The sequence below is a fragment of the Pelmatolapia mariae genome, linkage group LG7 (genome assembly GCF_036321145.2).
Source record: "Pelmatolapia mariae isolate MD_Pm_ZW linkage group LG7, Pm_UMD_F_2, whole genome shotgun sequence".
NCBI classification, from domain to species: domain Eukaryota; kingdom Metazoa; phylum Chordata; class Actinopteri; order Cichliformes; family Cichlidae; genus Pelmatolapia; species Pelmatolapia mariae.
Window position 1 is genome coordinate 51,896,027 of NC_086233.1, and position 20,433 is coordinate 51,916,459.

Consider the following 20,433-nt stretch of genomic DNA (forward strand, 5'->3'; position numbering starts at 1 on the left):
AAATAAATAAATGAAATCTGCTTCTTAAAGCAAACCTCTAATAAGAGAATCACATGCATGGTCAAGATGTCCTGCTGAAGTTCAAACCAAGTGTCAGAAGTGGAAACAATGTGATTTAAGGGACTTTGAATGTGGCATGGTTGTTGGTGCAAGACAGACTGCTCTGAGTATTTCAGATACTACTGATCTACTGGAATTTTCCCACAGACCATCTCTAGGGTTTACAGAGGATGGCCTGGAAAAGAAAATTTATACGGTGGCAGTTCTCAGAGTGAAAATGCCTTGCTGATGGCAGAGGTCAGAGGAAAATGGTCAGGCTGCTTCGAGCTGATAGGAAAGCAACAGTAACTCAGACCCTAGTCGTTACAACTGAGATATCTACAAGCGCATCTCTGAATGTACAACATGTCGAACATTGAAGCAGATGTACTACAGCTGCAGACCTCACCAAGTGCCACTGCTGACAGCTAAGTGGGAAAGAGAGGCTGGCATGGGTTCATTAAAAACTGGGACAACAGAAAGTTGGAAAATGTTGCTTTGTTTGATGAAACTTCTGCTGTGAAATTTGAAGGGCAGAGTCAGAATTTGGGGTAGACAACCCCAAAGCATGGATCTGTCCATGGACCAGAATCTGTGATAAATGTTCAATCTATGCCAAAAAAGGATTAAGGAAGCGCTGAAGCCAAAACGGGGTCCAACCTGGTACTAGAAATGTGTAACTAATAATGTAGAAGTGAGTGCATAATAACCTTTAATAATGGGGTGTATGCATTGGGACCTTTAAAGGTGAACAAAGATGAACCCTGCATTACTGCTTATTACTTGACACCTGCAAAGGGGACCAGTGTCAAGATCTAGTTTTTCTTTGTTATTTCACTTTATAATGCATTCATGTGGAGCATAGTCCTAAATAAGGTTGTGCTTAATGGAAGTGCTAAAGTAAGTGCTGTTTAAGCATTGGAGGTGTGATCTGAGGACTTATTTAGAAATTATAAGCAGATGGAGGCCCACAAACCTTTGTCCAGGAACCTCAAGTTATGCTGGCCATGTGGCTGACCCTGGCTCATAGGAGTATGTCTATGTGCATAAAACTCTTGCAGTACATCTCTGCTGATGATATAGAAAAAACGTAGGTTGAATCAGTTTAATCCTCCTCTTTTAGAAGGACCAAACTTAAGTGCAAAATTGTTTAAATGTATGTTAGTGAATTAACAGGCCTTAAAGAAAAAGTATTTTAGCTATATGTAGATTATATTAATAACTATTCTCCAATATTCAAAAGGCACATGTTGCAGTTTCAGCTAATGTGGTCAGCGGATTAAGTCCCTAGTTATCGACTACTTTCTACATTTAAAGACACTGTGTAATAGGTTCATCTGTTAATTGTTAATGGTAAAAGTTCACTTTTTTCATAGGTTACTTAATCAGTGATATTTAATTTTAACAGACCATGAAGCTTAACAGGTAGAAGTAGCATCTGTCCACGTTTACTCGGTTATTAAATGGTAACAAAATCATTAAGTAAATTTTAGGTATGATTGAATAATAGTAATTTTTCATCAACATCCCAGTTGACCAGAATGATATCCACATAAAAAAAAATCTTAAATATTGATAATCTTGTATCGTCGCGTTTTACAAAATTGATGTAAAGTGGTCGTGAGGTCCAAGAAAGAAATTATTACACTTCCCTAATAATTTGGCAAACAATCTCTATCCTCAGATTTACTACAACTGAAATCCCAGCGATTAATTGCAGAGCTACGTGGTGACACTGTTAAAGTTTTTAAATGTTAAAGTCCCTTTTGTCACCTACAGGACAGCACACGATGCCGAAACACGGAAATAGACGTCATCATAAGCTCGCATGCGTGTTGGCGACCGAGGTTTAAACAAGGGAAACTTACTAATGACCTGCGACGAAAAACATAACAAAACAAAACGTTATAGAGGACGTGGCAAAAATGGTTGTTAATAATTGTGTAACTACAAAGAACATAACCTTTACTAGTGTTATAAGCTACTTATGCGTTTACCTGCAATTTCAAAATGAAAATAGCTGCTGTTTTGTTAAAAACTGAAGCATCAAAATATCAGTAAACACGACAGAAAGAGCTGCTGTCCCAGAGTAAGGTCGATTTACAACGTGGCTTTGGCCAGCTTTAAGCAGCAGTTAAAAGGGGGGGAAAGCGAAAACGGAAGTGGTGGGAAAAATTCTCTGGTTAAGTTTTTAATCTTTGTGTGTGTGTGTGTGAGCCGGCAGACAGTACGTCACTTCCTCAAGTTATTTCCATTTCCATTTGTTTGTGGCAAGCGCCAGCAGTTATCTGGTACCTCTTAACACCAAAGATAAGGTTACGATTTCATCTTACAGTATGTGCGGGTGGAAGCAGCGGCTCTTCTTATTTGTGTAAACAGTTTTAATGTGAAATTATGCAAGCTATACAATAGCTACATAACGCGTCGGCGTAAGCAAAAGCAGGAAAACGTGCGTTCGCCACCAGAAGTAGTAGATCTGCTAACGTTAGCTAGCTAGTTTTAGGTTAATTGGCTAACTATTGTTAGCTTCCCGGGTCTTGGTACCGTTGGTGTGTTAGTGCTGGTTATAACGTCGGTTCACTCACAATCGTGAGCTGATGGAGTGCCCTCATCTGAGCTCAAACATAAGCGGTGCCTTTGATTCCTCCAGGTTCCCTAACGGTACTCCGTCCTCCTGGTGTTGCAACGGTAAGAGGAGTGTTTTTCTGTCTTTCATTTTACTTCAGTAAAATTAATTTCGTTGTACATAAGCGTAGCTCGGTGCGCAATATTTTTGAATGCCAACTTGGGAGCAGACTGCCATATTTCTGTCTGCTAGGTAAGCACTAGCCACGAGTCAACAGCAGATATCGCAAGGGCAAATCACAATTCGCCGTATCTTTGTGACTGTTGAGAGAATTATTTATTCACATATGCGAGTTCATTAAACGGAATCATCTTTTATGTTCAGTTTGCAGGTCTAATAAAAGTCCATGGATTTGCCTTACCTGTCTGATGGTTCATTGTGGACGGTGAGTTTGGGTTTTATTTTGTCCGCTAAAGCGCCCTCTTAGTAATTTTTTTAAGGAAGCTATTGACTTTGGGACAAACAACTTCAATCATTCAGTCACTTAAGGACACAATAAATAAAGCGGTGTAGACTGCAGCCGGTGGTCACTGAGATGACTGTGATAAACCCTCAGTTGTGATTTTAATGTGATCGGTCCTACTGGCCCTAGCCTGTGCTTATTCTGTTTAATAAAACGTAAAAAAAAATATTTTTTACGGGTTTCCAGAATTCAATTCACATTTGTAAGCTTTATAACACAACAAACACTTGTTAAACTTCTGGGAGGGGAAAAAACACTTCTGATTTTAAAACATTCCCCTTGCGTAATTGCGTAAAACCTTTTAACCAAAAATAAATACATTTTTGAGCATAACTGTTGAGTCATTTCAAGGAAATTCCAGATGTGTGTTTATAAAGCTGTCTCTTTCCTCACAGATATGTCAATGGGCATGCAAAGAAACACTTTGAAGAGAATCAAATCCTTTGTGTTAGTCAAAGGAAGGGTGAGAAACATGAAAAAGAGAAAATCCATCATTCTGTTTGCATGGACTGCAGCAGCTACAGTGTGTTTTGGTAAGTGTTCTCTCTGACTACAGTCTGACTCATCTGTTTAAAATTTTTACCAGTCAGAGGATTGTGTTGTCATTTAAAAAAATAAAATAAAATGATCCAACTTTATTAAAATCTGTATCGATCGTAATAATTTCTTCCACATTTCTATGCTACCTGAGAAAGATGGAACAATATTAGTATATTTTTAATAATAATATTTTGTCGTTAATGTGTATTTAATAGTTACAGATGTGATGAATTTGTTGTGAACGACACCAAACTTGGACAAGTGCAGAAGTTGCGGGAACATCTTCAGAGTTTAGAAAAGTAAGTATTAAATAATATGTTCCTCATTTTACTGTCATGGTTGCCTTTTACTGTTTAAAAAGGACAATTTGTTTTGATATCTCAAGAGTAGGGCTGCAATGATTCATCGAGTAGTTCGATTATAAAAAATTGTCAATGCAAATTCTTTGCTTCAATGGTTCATTTAACACACACACACCGTTGTGTTAAATGATGTAAATATGAGTATACCACACGCATTTGCCACGAAAAACAGAAATTCAAACATATTAAGGACCAGCATATGAATAAAAAATTTGACAATATTAAGCCCACACAGCTCCCAGTTTTGAACAAAAACACAACAGCAGCAGTGATGATGATGCTGACATAATTGAACGCGTAGCCGGAGTTTGTATACAGAGGTGGAGCCACGCTGAGCTCAGACTGAGTGAAAGAAAACACAGGAACAGTGATCATAGAAACGGTGATCACCAATAAAATCCTTACTGGGAAACAGCTAGCAGGAGGTCGTCATCAAAGCACCTGATCAACAAACTCAGACGAACTTTGTAGCTGCTCCATCCACCGCCATTTGTTTTACACCGCGAAAAATCTGCAGTAAGCCTCCAGAAGTTGTATTAAAATCTGCAGATGAACTGTTAACTTAGTCTAACACCATGTTTAAATTATACAGCTTACTGAAGGCTGATGGCAGCTGTCCTATTTTACATTGAAGCGAAACCTGCAGCAAACATGGATGAGTCTAAAGGGGGGGATGGAGTGTAGTAAACTATAATAATTTCAAGGCTTTTGTAACACTGTTCAGATTGGAAGTGAAGTAATATAAAATATTGTATTAACTAAATAGCTTTTTTTTAACAAGACAATGAAAAATGTACATGGGCCAGTAAATTCTGAGTCATTGTCCTGGTGGTTGTTAAGCTGGACACTGAAATATTATCAGTATTAATTAATGTCTACAAAACGTCTCTTTCAACAACTCTAAAACATAAACATAGGAAGAGCCTTTCAAAAATACAGTAAATGTAATTTTTTATGCCTTAGTTTAGTTTCAGAATCAGAATCAGAATACTTTATTGATCCCTAGGGGAAATTATTTTGGTTACAGAGCTCCAGTATAAACAGTAACAAAGACAATACACTAAGTAAGAAATAAATGGTAAATGGCCTGTATTTGTATAGCGCTTTACTAGTCCCTAAGGACCCCAAAGCGCTTTACACATCCAGTCATCCACCAATTCACACACTAGACACAATATATACATGACTTATATACATATAAGTCACTATTGATAAATAGCTGAATAAGAGGAGAGCGTGTGCAAAAAGGGTGTAGCTATTGCAGTATACAGTGTGTTAAGTGGATGAGTTGTACAGGGAGATGGCCACAGGCAGGAATGATTTCCTGTGTCGTTCAGTGGTGCTTTTTGGTACTCTGTCTTTCACTGAACGTGCTCCTGTGACTGACCAGCATGTCATGGAGTGGGTGGGAGGTGTTATCCAACATTGTCTTTATTTTGGACAAGTTTGCATATACATCTTGTTTTATTCAAGTTTGACCCTTGACTCTACTTGAGATTATTGCTATAGTTCTGCTGTAAAGAAAATGTTTTCTTTACATATTTAATTCAATATGGCATGTTTGTACAATCAGAGAGTTTAGTTTGGTTTTTCATTAGAGATTTTGTAAAACAGTTCAACTTAAAAACATTTCAGTATCGATAGATTACTCGATTACTAAAATAATTGATAGCTGCAGCCCTACTCCAAGAGTATGCTAGGCAAGTTAAGACATGCACAAAGTAATCTGCTTTATCCGGGTGACACAAGTAATCTTTTCTGCTTACAGTTCAGCACTAATGGGTGAGCGACAGAGGAAAAGGAAACTTCAGGACAGCCCAGCAGGGGATGGCAAGCTGTTAAAAGACAGTGTAAGTAATAGTTCAAGGCAAATGTTTGCTGCCTTGAAAAAAGAAGTAAAGATAGCAGCTACTTTAGAATCACACTCCCAGCAGAAAAGACTGCACCACTCCTTAAAACTTGCTCAAATTTTCCTTTTACAAGACTATTTTTTTACACTGTGGTGCAGGGCTTCAATTAAATGAGTCACAGCGTCTTTATAGAGCTGTACGCCAACTGACTTTAAATGTTAGCTTAAAACATAGAATTTTTCCATATGGCTTTAAACATGCACATATACTCTTGTCACTCGTCTCTCTCAGGATGGCGTGGCTTTAGGTGCTACAGGCCTGCGCAACCTGGGAAACACATGCTTCATGAATGCCATTCTGCAGTCCCTCAGGTAAGTGCACTGAGGACGAGGTATGTGGGCGGTGAACCGAGTCTGTGGCACGATTCAGTGGCTCTACCCCTGTAGAGCCAGGGCCCCACGAGCAGTCATCCTTTATTAATATAGTCTGGGGCACAGTTAGGGGGATTACAGAGGCTGCTTGGAAACAAGACACAGTCAAAGGCCAGGTTTCCCAGATAATACACATTTAGCCACAATGCTAAAGGATTAGAGCAGTGGGGTTCCACATTTACAGACAACGAAGCTAGTATTCTTGCAAAATTTCTTTCTTTTTTTCATTTTCAATATATTGATTAGTAATTTGAAAATCTGAAAAATGTCATGAATAAGCAAATTTGTTGCTTTGAATTTTATTTTGTCAGGTTGTCATCATCTGGCAACTTCTGCTGCCTCTTTAAAGTCAGTGAATAAATAATTAGATATATTAAGACAGTTTCAGCTGTAGTTTTCCTCCATGATTGCCAACAAACATGAAAACAAAGGTTAAAACCTTGCGTGGACCACAGCATGTTTTTCAGGTTTTCCACACTTACTCTTGCTTTAAAAGTCCAAAGGTTGGATGTATGTTAGGTTCCAGCATCATCCCTTCAAATGTGAAGTTAACTTTGTTTGAAAGCATGTACATACATTGTAACTTTGAGCCACACCTCTTAATCAGTGAATTCAGACCCTTTAACATAGCTGTATAAAATCAAGCACCTATCCATGCACTCTTCCTTTACCAACATTTGTGAAAAACGTATCCAACTGTGTGGGAACAGTTAGAGAACGGAGCTCGACTGTCTCGCAGAGCCCGACCTCAACCCTATTGAATAACTTTGGGATGAATAAGAGTGGAGATTGCGAGCCAGGCCCTCTTGTTAAACATTAGTGTCTAACCTCACAAAGGCTCTTCTGGATGAACGGGCAAAATTGTCAAAAGCCTGTTATACTGTATCTGCAAATAGATACAGAAGCTCCTGCAGGTGTTGTCACCCAATACGTTTGTGCACATAGTGTATTTGGAACTTGGATCCTCGATCCCTATAGTGAGGTGATCTGGTAGGTGTGTTATACTGGGGTATTTTTACTAGCATGTTTTGGGCCCACTTGTCTCCTCTGAGGAAAATATGACTGCAGATCAATAGATAGACATTGTGAGTGATTGCCTTTTTATCCTACAGTGAAGCATTTCCATATTTGTGGGGTTGTTCCCTTTCAAGATAACGGGGCTTCAGTTCATGGGGCATACTGGGACATTGCTTACCATAATGAAAACTCTAATCGAGGGACTATTTCAACTAAAGGTTTAGAGACTTTTAGAATCAGTGCGAAGGTGCTTTGAACCTGTTCTCCCAGCGTTTAATCGTCCAGCATTTTATTTTACACTCTCCTGCTCTTTCCTTTAATTTGTGATCTATTGGCTGTTTGCTGATGTTACGTTTGAGACGACTGATGGCAAAATTTGTTTCTTTGACAGCAACATCGAGCAGTTCAGCTGCTATTTCAAGGAGCTGCCTGCTGTGGCTCTACGCAGTGGTAAGACGGCAGGAAGAAGGATGTACCACACCCGCAGCCAAGGGGACAACAGTGTGTAAGGTCCTCTTCTGAAGGAGGGACGATTTATGGGCAATAATTAACGTTAATTTCAGCAAGTAAAATTGGCAACATTGTTAGTTGTGAGTGGTTCTGTAAGGCATCCAGTTCTAATGTTTTTGCTGAAAAGAAAAAAGATAGGTAGGCAAATGAGGAAGGAAAAAATCAGGTATAATTAAAAATCCAGAAAATAATTTCGGTTAAGTCTCAATTAAAGTTGCTTTATGTTGAACAGATCTTTGGTGGAGGAATTCAGGAAAACTCTCTGTTCCCTATGGCAAGGGAACCAGACCGCCTTCAGTCCAGACTCCTTGTTTTATGCCATATGGAAAATCATGCCAAGTTTCAGGTACACCTACATTGTAAACACTGTTTTCCATAAGTTAAGCTGCTAATGCAGAGCAGGAAACTGTTTCCGTTTCACTTCTGTTCTTGTTCCTAAGTGTTACCGTTTTTAGTCACACTACTAACAAAGGTGCATTGTGTATCAAAAAACTGCAATAAACCATTGTGAGTCATTGCATGAATGCAATTTAAAGCTGTGTTTGTGTGTGCAGAGGTTATCAGCAGCAGGATGCCCATGAATTCATGCGTTACCTACTGGACCACCTCCACAGGGAGCTACAGTACAGCCGTAATGGGGCGTCTCATCCAGTCTCACCTCAGGATGGAGTCAGACTCTCTAGTACAGATGGCAAATGCTGCACGTGAGTCCTTCTAACCATACACTGATTTTGCTTTTGTTGTCTCAGCGGGATCCTGAATTTTTTTGCATATAGTTAATATTTCCTACTTTTTTTCCAGGTAAAACAGACTAGTTGTAACAATATACTACCATGTTTAGCAGTAAGTCACTATAACTTGAATGTAAAAGCTACTGCATGTTTTTTTTTTTTTTTTTTTATTCTTTACAGAAATGGGACCGCAAGTGTTGTGACATCCATTTTTGGTGGTATACTTCAGAATGAAGTCAACTGCCTAATTTGTGGGACAGAATCTCGAAAGTTTGATCCATTTCTTGGTAAGACAAACTTTTGTCAGTGAAACCACACACCGAGCTGCTTTTGTTGTCCCATACAGCAAAGTTCATGTATCAGTGTTTGGCAAGATAACACAAAAATATATGTGGGTTTCTGTAGCAAATCTTTTTATTGTTGCTCTACGTCATAAAGCAAATAAATGAATGAAAACCCATTTATTATAGAGTTAAACTTGATATAGCCTGATGGTGCGTGACATGTCATGTTTTTCCCCTTGTTTTTTTTACTCAGATCTGTCTTTGGACATTCCCAGTCAGTTCAGACAAAAGAGAAATAAGGACCAAGAGCCAGTGCCAACATGCACTCTACGTGGTAAGTTTCTTGTAGTCAAAAATGATGAATGACCTTTTTTGCAGTGTTAGTTTCAAAGTTTGTGATACTAAAATTCTTCAGAGCTTTTCAATTTTTTTTGTGTGTATTCGTTTTTGTTTTACTGTAAGACTGCTTACATAGCTTCACCGACCTGGAAGAACTCGATGACACAGAGCTGTACTACTGCCATAAGTGTAAAAAGAGACAGAAATCCACCAAGAAGTTTTGGATCCAGAAGCTGCCAAAGGTTTTTTTTTTAATATTTTTATATACACTTCACTGTGTCTACTATAAAACTATAAAAACATATGTTTTCTTTTACTTCTTAAATAAATTGCACTTTTCTTTCTACTCATAGGTTTTGTGCCTGCACCTAAAACGGTTCCACTGGACTGCCTTTTTGAGAAACAAGGTGGATACCTATGTAGAATTTCCACTGAAAGGTCTGGACATGAGAGGCTACTTACTTGAGGTGAGCCCTACACTGACGGACTTTTTATTTTTCTTTGTTTTTCCACAACAGCTACATTTCAGAGTCAGATCAACAAATTTTGATCTGCAGTTTAATCAGGAGAGGATAAGATAATAAGATATGTTTTTAATGGCAGAAAATACAGAGGCCAGAGTAGGTTGGTGAGAAAAGCACATCAGCTAAAGTTCATAAAAACTGCAGTAAATGTTTGCAGACATTTGCTGCAATTTTGTTGGCTCCTAAAAGCTCACAGTGCTGTATCAGTAAACACTTGTACACCCAGTGATGATCATCTTTTTCCATTTTTCTGCTCTTACAACAGAAAAACAAGTTCACAGAAATTACCATTCTGGAAATTTGCTGGTATTCAAGTCAGTCTTGTAGGAAAGATCACAACAGGAACGTAGTTTACTTATGCTACTTTGAATTTTTTGTAATGAAGCATTGTAGTTTTGTTACCTTAAAAAAATTACATTAAAAAAAAATTTATCTAAATAAAAATTTATATCAACACAATGGTAAAAACACATTGTGGTTGTTGTTAGTGACACTGATTGTGATTGGTTGATGAGGTTGGTGTCCTGAAATGTACACGAGTGCTCTGATTGATAAAGTATTAAAGAAATATGCTAAATTATTAACACTAGTGCACAGAGCTGGGTTGTTGGACTACCATCTGTAGCGAATGAATTTTTCATTATTGGATCAGTGGTTACCACCTGCATTTGTGACTTTCTGATAGATCTCCAGCTGGTTACGTAGGAGGTCCGTGCTTGTGTTCACAACTTTGCAAGATGCTGTGGTGGCTGATTCACACCTATGTCTGATTCGGGGACATGGAGTGTCTATTTCATTTCATTTCAGAGCACAAACAGTTTTATACTGGGCATAAACTGCTTTTGATTAGATCTTTATGTAAGGTCTGGAATTCAGAGTACTTGTGACAAGTATTAATCTTGTTTGTCTGAATGCTCCAGAGCTTCAGGGGGTGCTATTCCACAGCAAATCGCTTTTCTGACCGCTGTGCAATAAGTATGTCAGTTTTTTGTTATAATGCAAGAGCTTCTCCTAACATACAACCACAATTCCTAAGTAGTTGGGACACTGTAAAATGCCAATGTCTCATAAATCCATATTTGATTCATAATTGAACATAGAAAGCACATCCAGTGTTTAAACTGAGAAAATGTACCTTTTTAAGCAAATATATAAGCTAATTTTATATATTTTATATACAGCAACACGTCTCAAAGGAGCAGAGACAGGGCTACATATAAAGTTTAGCATTGTTTTGCTGAAATGTGCAAGGCCAACCTTGAAAAAGATGTCATCTGGATGCTCTAAAACCCATATGTACCTTTCAGCGTTGATGGTGTCTTTCCAAGTCCTTTTTTCAAGTTCCAGTCACTCGTGCACTCCCATACTGTCAAAAAGGATTTCAAATTTCGATTTGTCTGAACGCAGAGCAGTTTTTCACTTTACCTCGGTCCATTTTAAATGAGCTTTGGCTCGGAGAAAACTGCAAGGTTTCTTGATCAAGTCACATATGGCTGCTTCTCTGTATGATGGAGTTTTCCATGACAGAATCATGTCTGTTTTTAATGGATTGCTGACTGAGATGAGTGAAGATCACCACATCCAATATTGATTTTCAGCTTTGTCTCTTTGTCTCCAAATTCTGTGAATCCTTTCATTATTATGTACTGCAGATAAAGAGTTGTTACACATTTTTTTTAGATGTCATTTTTTGTGGATTGGTGAAACCTCTGTCTACTTCTGAGAAATTCTGCCACTCTAAGATTCTCTTTTTCTACCCAATCATCTGTTGCCAATTAACTGGATAAGTTGCTAATTGCTTCTCCAGCTGTTCTTTTAATGGGGCATTTGTGAATAAGCCAGAATTCAGGATTTCTGAGTTCCCATATGGAATTTGAATGTGGAATGCCCACTCAGCTTTTATTTCCCATTAGGAAAGTCGGCAGAGCCAACCAACCCTGAGTTAGCAATCCAAGATGGAGTTGAACGTAAACAGTAGTAAAACTTTCTTTTCTTTTCTTTTTTTTCTTTTTTTTTTTTTACATTATTTTGGAATTGGGTTTGTACTTTAAAATTATTAGCAAACATAAGTTTTTAATGTTTGTGTGACTTTTTTTTTTTTCAGTCTAAGAGCTCAGTTGCAGATCTGCTCCTTTTGCTCTGTCAACAGATAAAAATAGTCTTGTACATTATTCTTCACACAGAAGGTCAAACAACACATGTACACAAATACAAGTAATGAGTGAGAGCTAGGGATGTTGGCAGCCAAATAACAGGAAAAACTGATCTAGTCAAAACGACAGAAAATGCTCAGAAAACATTAAAAAGTGAACAGAATTTAAATAGAGAAATTTTAGCATTTTTCATAGAAATAATTTTCCTTGTTAATAAAATCATGTTTTAATCCTCACTAAATGTGTGGCACATCTTAAACCATTGCAAATACACACTGAGTGAGATTGTTGTGGCTCTGCGAGTTCAGCAGTGCTAGCAGCAGTGACCTTCTTTTCTCAGAGCTTCCACATGAAGAATGTGGTCACACCTGGCCTCGGCTGATGGCTCTAATCCAGTTTATTCCGGCGAAGCTGATATACAACTGCTCTTTGTTTTATTTTTTGTTTGTTTGTTTTTTAAAACATCAAAATACTGCAAAACAGCCTTGTTACCATGGTTGTTACTTGCTTTTTTTCTGTTCAACTGCCATTGAAAGAGTGGTGAAGTGGAAGTGGTCAGTTTCCCTGTATCCCAGCTCAACCAGTAACTGCCGTTGTACATGAATAAAATAAGAAAAGCAGGCTTAACTGACTCGTAATTCTGGTACTGACTAGATAGTGCAGCAACATTTAAACATATAGTCCATTAATTGCGTACATCTCTACTCATAACTGAAGGAGTGTAAACTGTTTTGATTATTATCTGTCTGCCAGTCTGTGGCTTGTATCCACTTCCAGGTGTTAAGGGCATTTCCACATCATTTTCCTTTTGCTCTGTTGTGTTTGCAGCCAGAGAAGTCATTACCAGGGAGCTGCCTGTATGACCTTGTTGCTGTCGTGGTGCATCATGGATCTGGGTGAGTAGTTTAACATTGTTGAGTCTGGTTTTCCTGATTTGTTAGATGGTGTAAAATGTGGTAATTACACAGCTTTCTTAGTCAATAAGCATCCATGTTTAGAGGTCATGAATCAAAGCTATAATTAATAACTGATTTAACTTGATGACTAATTATTTCCTCTGGATAAAAGGGCCAGCTTGATCCATGTTTTTTTTTTGTACAAGTGTAGTTTTTTGTGTTGTAGAAGAATAAGGAACTGAATCCTAACATGCAATCAAGACTGGGCTATGGATCTGTGCATTATTATCTGCCAGCTTTGAGTTACTGTATAGCCGGATCACATCCGCTTTGTGAAAGCTGCAGTTTAAAAATTCATGTAGCCGCTAAAAGGCATTAGGCTGCAAGTCCTTGAAAACACATTTAGATTCAAACGGAATCAAAGTGCTTTTGTCTTTGGCCTCTAGGTGGCAGTGTTGCACTGCTGCTATATTGTCGAGCTGAATTCTCCTCTCTTGCTTCAGCAACGATAGATGGAGTCTTACATGAAAGCAGGCAGCAGAATATGACGTGTGTTTGTGTTCACAGGGTTGGGTCGGGGCATTATACAGCATACGGCAGCCATGAGGGTCGCTGGTACCACTTCAACGACAGCACAGTGACTCTGACCAATGAGGATACAGTGAGGAAGGCCAAAGCCTACATCCTCTTCTACGTAGAGAGGACTGGTCAGGTGCCCTCTGACACAAGCGCATCAAACAGCACAGCCACAAATAAGCCTGCCGTGGACGTTGCAGCTGTGGACAGTGTTTCTCCAGAAATAGTTTCTCAGGACACAGTCGTAGCCGAGACAGTAGCTACAGATATGGATTTAGCGGACGCAGCATCGTCACACGGGGACGTCGTGGGCAAGAAAGAGGAGGAAGATGTGAACAAAGACATGGCTACACTGGCTGAGGGTGACACAGTATCAGTGAAAGCTGCAGCAGATGTAGATACCTCAGACAAGGCTGCAACAGAAGAATCTCACCAAGCTCTACAAACTGTTGCACAATAAATAATTCTTTGAGATTTCACTGCCTCAGACCAGCTCGTGACTTTTGTTTCAACTTCACCTCAATCACTTTGTCACCGTGCTTGATTATAATTTTCACATAACATTCACATTTTCACTCTTGTGTTATGATTTGTTTGAAAGCGTCATGTTTTAACTTGCTGCTTAATTTGTTTAGTGGGACTTTTTGCATGTATTACTCTCGATGATGTGCCCTCATACCGAGGTAGACTTCTCCATATCCAATAGATTCCAAAGGTGATCGTTTAAAGTTTAACGTAATGAAGCTTTAGCCTTGGAAAACCTCAGTTGGTCCAATGTTTAGCCTAGACTGAAGAGATTCATTGTCAAGAACACTGTGTAATATTTGGCATTTCTATTGTTTTTAAAGTTTCAGATGTCATTTTTCACCTTAAGAGCCCAGTAGTTCTGTTTTCCAGTCATTAGAGGATATTTTAAGATTTAGAATGCAATGACTGACTGGTGCTCATTAGGGCTTTAGAAAGTTGTTTTAACTTCTTGACCGGAACCAATGTAAAAAGAAGTGATCATTCTCAAAAAGTTTGCCTGTACTGATGCTGGAGTATCATGTAACATTTTATGTTGATTTGAAATGGCCATACACGGGGACCTGAAGTGACATTCTCTTCAAATGTGTACCAGGCAACATGAACATGACAGAATACAATGGAGAACATTTTATTAAGATGTTTGTGTTGTGCTGTTTTTATCATCGACGGCAACCAGCTGACCTGCAGTAAAAGTCAAACAAGACGCCACAGTTCACGTTAGGTGGTGGTTACTGCACTGTCACAAGGAAAGATGGTAAGACCAAAACTAATAAGGTGTAGTTCAAAGTTAAGATTTTGCAGGAGTGAATATTGAAGAAAAACATGTATAGAAATCTGTTCATTAGTCAGGAGTAGGGATATTAACATAGCAAGCAGCTCTGGAGGAATTAAAGAACTGCATCACTAATGTTTCTATACTAGCCTCTACTTTTAAGCTTATACTGCAAATCTATTTTCTAAACAAGTTCATGTACTTTATGCAAATTAAATGTTATCAAACTATTTATTGATGCATATGTTAGGAACAGTTTTTTTCCTTTTGTGTGCGTGTGTACAGTAGACACATGCATACTAAAATATATTTCATGTGTATTTCCAGTATACAACTGTCTCAACACCCTTATTATGCCTTGTAATGGTTAACTGGCTTTGATATGACCCAAGTAGGACTTCTAAAATGAGAGCCTTTCTGTTGTCTTCCCCCCACAAACACACACACACACTCGCAGAGTCACCCCCCCGGCACACGTGCCACCCAGTGAGCCGCCTCGCTCTGGCAGGAACAGGCACTCCTGTATGCTGAGGAGCAGCTGCTCTTCATCGCCTGCACACAGGTGGCTGTGGTTTGTTATTCTGTCCCCATCAGTGATACAAGTGCCCCCCTTGTTTTGTTTTTTCACATTTTTTGATTAGATCACAAATGTGAAAAAACAAAGTTGGAGATCTTGTAAAGGGCGTCGTGACACGGTGACGCAGAGTACAGAATGTGATCCGCCTTCCAGCAGTGGAATTTCACAGTGTCCTGCTTTTTTTATAGAGATCGCCGATAAAGAGTGACGTAGAAAAAGCTGGCAAGGAAGTGTGGAGTGATGACATGGGCTGAATGGTATTTTGCCTTTTGCCAACTCGGTACGTCCTCTGCGAGCTAACTGAACAAACACACCCTGAGTTGTAGTACTGTCTGTTCCTTGAGGCAAAGTCCTGTGTAACACGGCTCATGACTTTCACTCACATGAAGCGTTTTCCAGGTTATGTGGCTCTCTGATGGTCTTGATCACAATGCAGGGAATGCAGATCCCTTTAAGTACATTAAATACAGTTTTTTTAAACATTGGTACATTTTGCAAAGAATCATTTAATGTAAAAATTTGAAACTGATATATCATCCCATTATTTTTCACTACCTCTGTTTTTAAAAGTGTCACAGAATTTTTTCATAATTCTTAAGGTGTTTCAGGTTTGGGGGGGGGTGTTCCCTTTAATTTGACACCTAACCGTAGTTGTTGCACGGGTGTTTCTGCACTACCCAGTGAAGGTGCTTCTCTTTTTTTATGCCTCTTAGTGTGTATCTGAGAACTAGGCCAGGACAGTGTAAACATCTGGCTGAATCCAGCGCTCGCTGCCTGTTGAGAGCCATGACAGATGGAAAGGGAGCGTATGGCTCAAACACTTCCATCTTTGACTGCACCACAGTTGTCTTCCCAAAATAGCCCGTGCTCTACGGCCTTATATGTGCAGGCCTGTGTGGTGTGCCTGAGGGGGCATCATGTATCTAGGCCACACAATACGGGCTGTGGGCTCATTGTTGCTGCTTACCAGCAGGCCTACCACTGCCCCAGGGACGAAGCCTATCTCTATGTCTCAGGACAACACACCATGCATCTCATTCAGCTCAACCGTGAGTGTCTCCTTCACCTTTTCTCCTTCCTGGACAAGGACAGCCGGAGGAGTTTGTCCCTCACCTGTCATCAGCTGCGTGAGGTCTTCCTGGACCCCTGTCTCTGGAATCTACTCCACTTCAGCTCCCCTTGTCAGCTCAGGAAGGACAACTTTGTGTTGGGACCCTCGCTGCGTTACTTAACTATTAGTTGGTACTCCAGCATGGTCCTGCAAGTGTGCAACATCGAGGACTGGTTGAAGAGCTCTTTTCAGAAGAACATCTGCAGTAAACACGAAAGCCTGGTCAGCACGTTCCTGGCCCATGTCTGCTATATGTGAGTGTTTGTGTGTGGCTCTCCCCTACTGTGTTGTGTGATCAGAATGACAACTAACAAAAGAGGAGAGAGGACACTGTAATATCCTGTAATAATACCTCAAGCATTTTAAACACCTTAAAAGTAGAGTAGAATTAACATGACATTGGCACAGCCTGTGCAGCTTGTGTTCATCTTGACACTCGTACGAGAACAAATTGCGTCTCTCTTTATGTGTCTTGAGGATGCTCACACAATTTGGGGGAGGGGATGTTGCTTTCAGGGTCATTTACACCCACATAAGGGAACCAAATGGTTTTCATTTAAAGGCACGTCGCTCAGTCTAACTGCCATGTTTAGCTGCAGGCAGCATGGAACATGATCATTAGAAACAGATGGCGTATCCGCAACTGGCTGTGGAGACAGAAAAATGACACATCTGTGGGACACAAGACTGATTCTATTAACTAACATAACTGTGGTCACATATCAAATTATATTTAATGAATGACGTGACAGTTGGACTTGATAGGTCGCTGAAAAGTAGCCGTTTTGGCTTTTGGCCTTGTGTGCGTGGCCGGGTCCAGGCAGGAATCGGCCCGGAGAGGCGTAATGAGGTCTCTGGATAATTTCTTCAAGGCAGCCAGTAATAACAGTTGATGTGAGGGAGCTTGGCCACCACAGCTGGCCGGGACAAGAGGAAGGGGAAAGGGGCAGTCTCAGTGGCGTGGTGTACAACCCTGTGAGGACTTCCTGTATTGTGAAATTTGAGATTTGTGATGTGAGAGCTGTGAGATGAGTCAGAGCTTAGAACCACCCACTTCGTCTGAGGCTTGCATCTCTGTGTCCTTAAGGCACACTCTCTGCATACTGATAAACCCTCCCAAATTGTCAGAAGAAAGGAAGCGCACGTGACAAAGTGGGAGGGAACACAGAGGCTGTGGGGGTGATAAAGAGTGACTTGGCTCCAGACCCTCCCAGTCAGCTGCATAGTGGAGATTTATGCAGGCAGGTGGAGCCTACAATTGGCTCTTTGTTGCCGTCAGAGGAATGAACATGTGCTCTGTCTGTGCCTGCCTCTTCCTGGATAAGACTCCACGCAAACTCTGACGCCAACCTCGTGTCTATATTCTCTTTTTTTATCTACATGGAAAAAACTATAAAACATAGCATGTCTTTGGGCCTCTTTTGCAGTGTACTTTCAGTGTAATACTCTGCAGAGCAAGAAAACTACAGTAAATCAATTTTCTTAAGGTCACAGTATTAGAATTATACAAGATTAATTAACATGCCTGATTTGCAGTATAGTGTGGGCTGTGCAGTGGGTGGCACAAGAAGCTTTGGCATGAGACTGGTTAAACATTTCTGAGTAGTTTTACTCCGATCTTTACTGTGCACAATTTGGATAAACTGATGCTTTCTCTTATATAACGAGAGCATGCATGACTTTTGCTTATGAAGTGCTTAAGAGATTTATCTGACAGCTGCTTTGGAAAATATTTACTACTGAATCTAGAAAGTGGAAGGTTCCAGCAATGTTTTAGGCTTTTTTTGACGCAAACCTTTCCCCTCAAGCAACTGAAGGACACGAACAGTAAATGTACACTACGTCTCAGTTCCTTTTAGAGCTCGCTGGATAATTTGACCAGACAAATTAACCGTTAGGAAACCAAACGGCTCATTACAGGCATGATTACAGGTTGGTGGTGTGGTGTTCTGCTTGTGCTCAACATAGACCAGTCTGCTCTTGTTGCTGTTTCTTTCAATGGGAACTACATCATGTCTCAAACATAAATTAAAGTCATAAAAAAATTCTAAACATTTTAGGCACACACTGCTAGGTGGAAGCAGTTATATTTGCCCTCGCTACTTTGAAAAGATCAAGGTTTTTGCTTTTCTTTTTTTCGTTCAGCTGCTGCGTTCCTACAGTTGGCGAACATATGAAATATTATGGGGATGAATTTGAAAACTAGCTTACAGACGGAACAAACAAAGAAATCCATTAAAAAGAAATTATTTTCCACTTAAAAAAACAAGGTGCTATGAGGCGGTGCTTTAATGCGCCAACAACTAAATGCCTTTATGTATGTAAGTGCACATATTCTATGTGTGTGTGCAAGACAGATTCAGATAAGTGGGTATGGAAATATTGGAACAACACACAAAAGAGTCTGCGCACAGTGGAAGTTCCATGAGAGGGCAGATTATGTAATGGGTTAAAAAAAAATGCTACTCCTCTTATCTCTTGCTTCTATCCACTTCCTATCCTATGTCATTAACAAAGACAAACGAGTCTCTAAATGGAACTGTTTCTTTTTAGTGCACTGCTCGACTTCCTCAATATTTTGTTAATGTCAATAGCGTCTGATCACATGCTCTGCTAAAGTCTCACTCTGAGCCCATGCAACAATGCAGCAGGGCACATGGATCGACTGCATGCTCAGAGGTTACTGGGGCACTGCCCTCAACACTTGCAGGCAGCTGGAATATGTCGGGCTCACATGTGGTGAAGTGGTAAGATTATGTAAGTCTTTATGTAATCTGCATCTGTCAACATGAATGGCACTCACTATTCCTTGCCATCCCGGTGCCTGTCTACCAGCTCTGGCCTGCCGCTAGGTTGCAGTGCACTGAATGACAATCCAGCAGTGCATGCATTTCACAGAAACACTTGACATTTTGTTTTCAGAAGCGGTTTTCTAATTAAAATTGTTGTCGGCTCTTTTTTTCTGCACTTACTCACAAAAGCTTTTTAAAGAAACGAAGCACACATGGCCCAGTGGGACTCGGTGTACACAGAAGGTCTAGGTATTTAACAGCTCTGTCATTAAACACATCATGTGTCCATCTCACAGTATTGTCATCTGCATCTTATACGTACATAGCTCAGATCTGGCCCTCTGATCTCTATTCTGTCCCTCTATCTGATTCTATTTGCTTCCAGAGCAGTATCCCTTTGAAAAGAAACGTCAAACTGCATTGCTTACTTTAGACTTTGCCTTTGCAAACAGACTAATCTCTTCCTGCTATTATCCCAATTGTATATATATATCCCAAGGCGTTATGAGTAAAGATGACACAGAACAGGTTTTGTACTCTATCATATAAGTGAAAACCTGCCTCAGTTAAGCGAGATGTCTTACGGATGTCTCTACCACAGGTGCCCCAACTTGCTGTCGCTAACCATGTCTGGCTGTGGACACATCACTGACCGGGATGTGATTTCTGTGCTGCAGTGCTGCAGGAAGCTGCGCTACCTCCATCTAGAGAACTGCGTCCGCATTACTGACTGCAGCCTGGAGGGCGTGGTGGCTCACGGAGACAGTCTGGAGGAGGTAAAGGTGGACTTTTGTAGGAATATCACTCAGGCAGGGCTGCAGCACTGTAAGGAGATGAAGCCAGTCCTTCAACTGACTGCTGAGAGGAGCGCTGACTTGATCCCCGACAGCAAGCCTGAGGAGAGGGTACCAATCAGGAAGACACTGCAGAAGGTCCTGCAGAATTCCTGATGGTAGCGGCTCACATCCACACTAACTGGGACCATATAGGAGCATTCCTGTAACTTACTGTGTAATGACTCTACTGTGATGTTTTGTATGATTTGTATTTAATTTCACTTTGTTATACCTTTTATATGACACACATTGAATATAAATTTCTTTTAAATCTTGAAGAAATAGTTTGACATTTTTGGAAAAACGTGTAGTAAAGATGAAGACGCCACCAGGAGCTACACGAACTAGAAACAGGAAGGAACAGATCGATTCTATCTAAAGGTTAAAAAAAGATATTTAGCAACTGCAGAAACACAAACTGTTTTCACACCGCAGCCCTGAACTTTTGTTGATTTTGAGAATGTGACAACACAAAT

At 39.9% G+C, this 20,433-nt stretch overlaps 2 protein-coding genes across 2 annotated transcripts; both read left to right on the forward strand.

Annotated features, from left to right (window-relative positions):
* Window positions 1-2,294: 2,294 nt before the first annotated feature.
* On the forward strand, window positions 2,295-14,500 carry usp3 (ubiquitin specific peptidase 3). The gene is made up of 15 exons (XM_063479613.1): window positions 2,295-2,727; window positions 2,990-3,050; window positions 3,524-3,661; window positions 3,884-3,967; window positions 5,799-5,880; window positions 6,172-6,251; window positions 7,720-7,833; window positions 8,071-8,184; window positions 8,393-8,542; window positions 8,750-8,856; window positions 9,107-9,187; window positions 9,316-9,434; window positions 9,546-9,659; window positions 12,698-12,765; window positions 13,333-14,500. Exons 1-15 carry the CDS (start codon window positions 2,637-2,639, stop codon window positions 13,799-13,801), a joined length of 1,872 nt encoding a protein of 623 aa, XP_063335683.1. The 5' UTR covers window positions 2,295-2,636; the 3' UTR covers window positions 13,802-14,500.
* A 1,745-nt stretch (window positions 14,501-16,245) lies between these two features.
* Window positions 16,246-20,107, forward strand: fbxl22 (F-box and leucine-rich repeat protein 22). Its single transcript, XM_063481109.1, has 2 exons — window positions 16,246-16,583; window positions 19,723-20,107. Exons 1-2 carry the CDS (start codon window positions 16,246-16,248, stop codon window positions 20,069-20,071), a joined length of 687 nt encoding a protein of 228 aa, XP_063337179.1. The 3' UTR covers window positions 20,072-20,107.
* The last annotated feature ends 326 nt before the right edge of the window (window positions 20,108-20,433 follow it).

Bases quoted from the DNA above. Each gene is read 5' to 3' on its own strand.
- usp3 (XM_063479613.1), top strand. From the start codon at position 2,637: ATGGAGTGCCCTCATCTGAGCTCAAACATAAGCGGTGCCTTTGATTCC. The intron at 3,968-5,798 runs GTAAGTATTAAA...TTCTGCTTACAG, and splicing joins CATCTTCAGAGTTTAGAAAA to TTCAGCACTAATGGGTGAGC. The intron at 12,766-13,332 runs GTGAGTAGTTTA...TTGTGTTCACAG, and splicing joins GTGGTGCATCATGGATCTGG to GGTTGGGTCGGGGCATTATA.
- fbxl22 (XM_063481109.1), top strand. From the start codon at position 16,246: ATGCATCTCATTCAGCTCAACCGTGAGTGTCTCCTTCACCTTTTCTCC. The intron at 16,584-19,722 runs GTGAGTGTTTGT...TCTCTACCACAG, and splicing joins CTGGCCCATGTCTGCTATAT to GTGCCCCAACTTGCTGTCGC.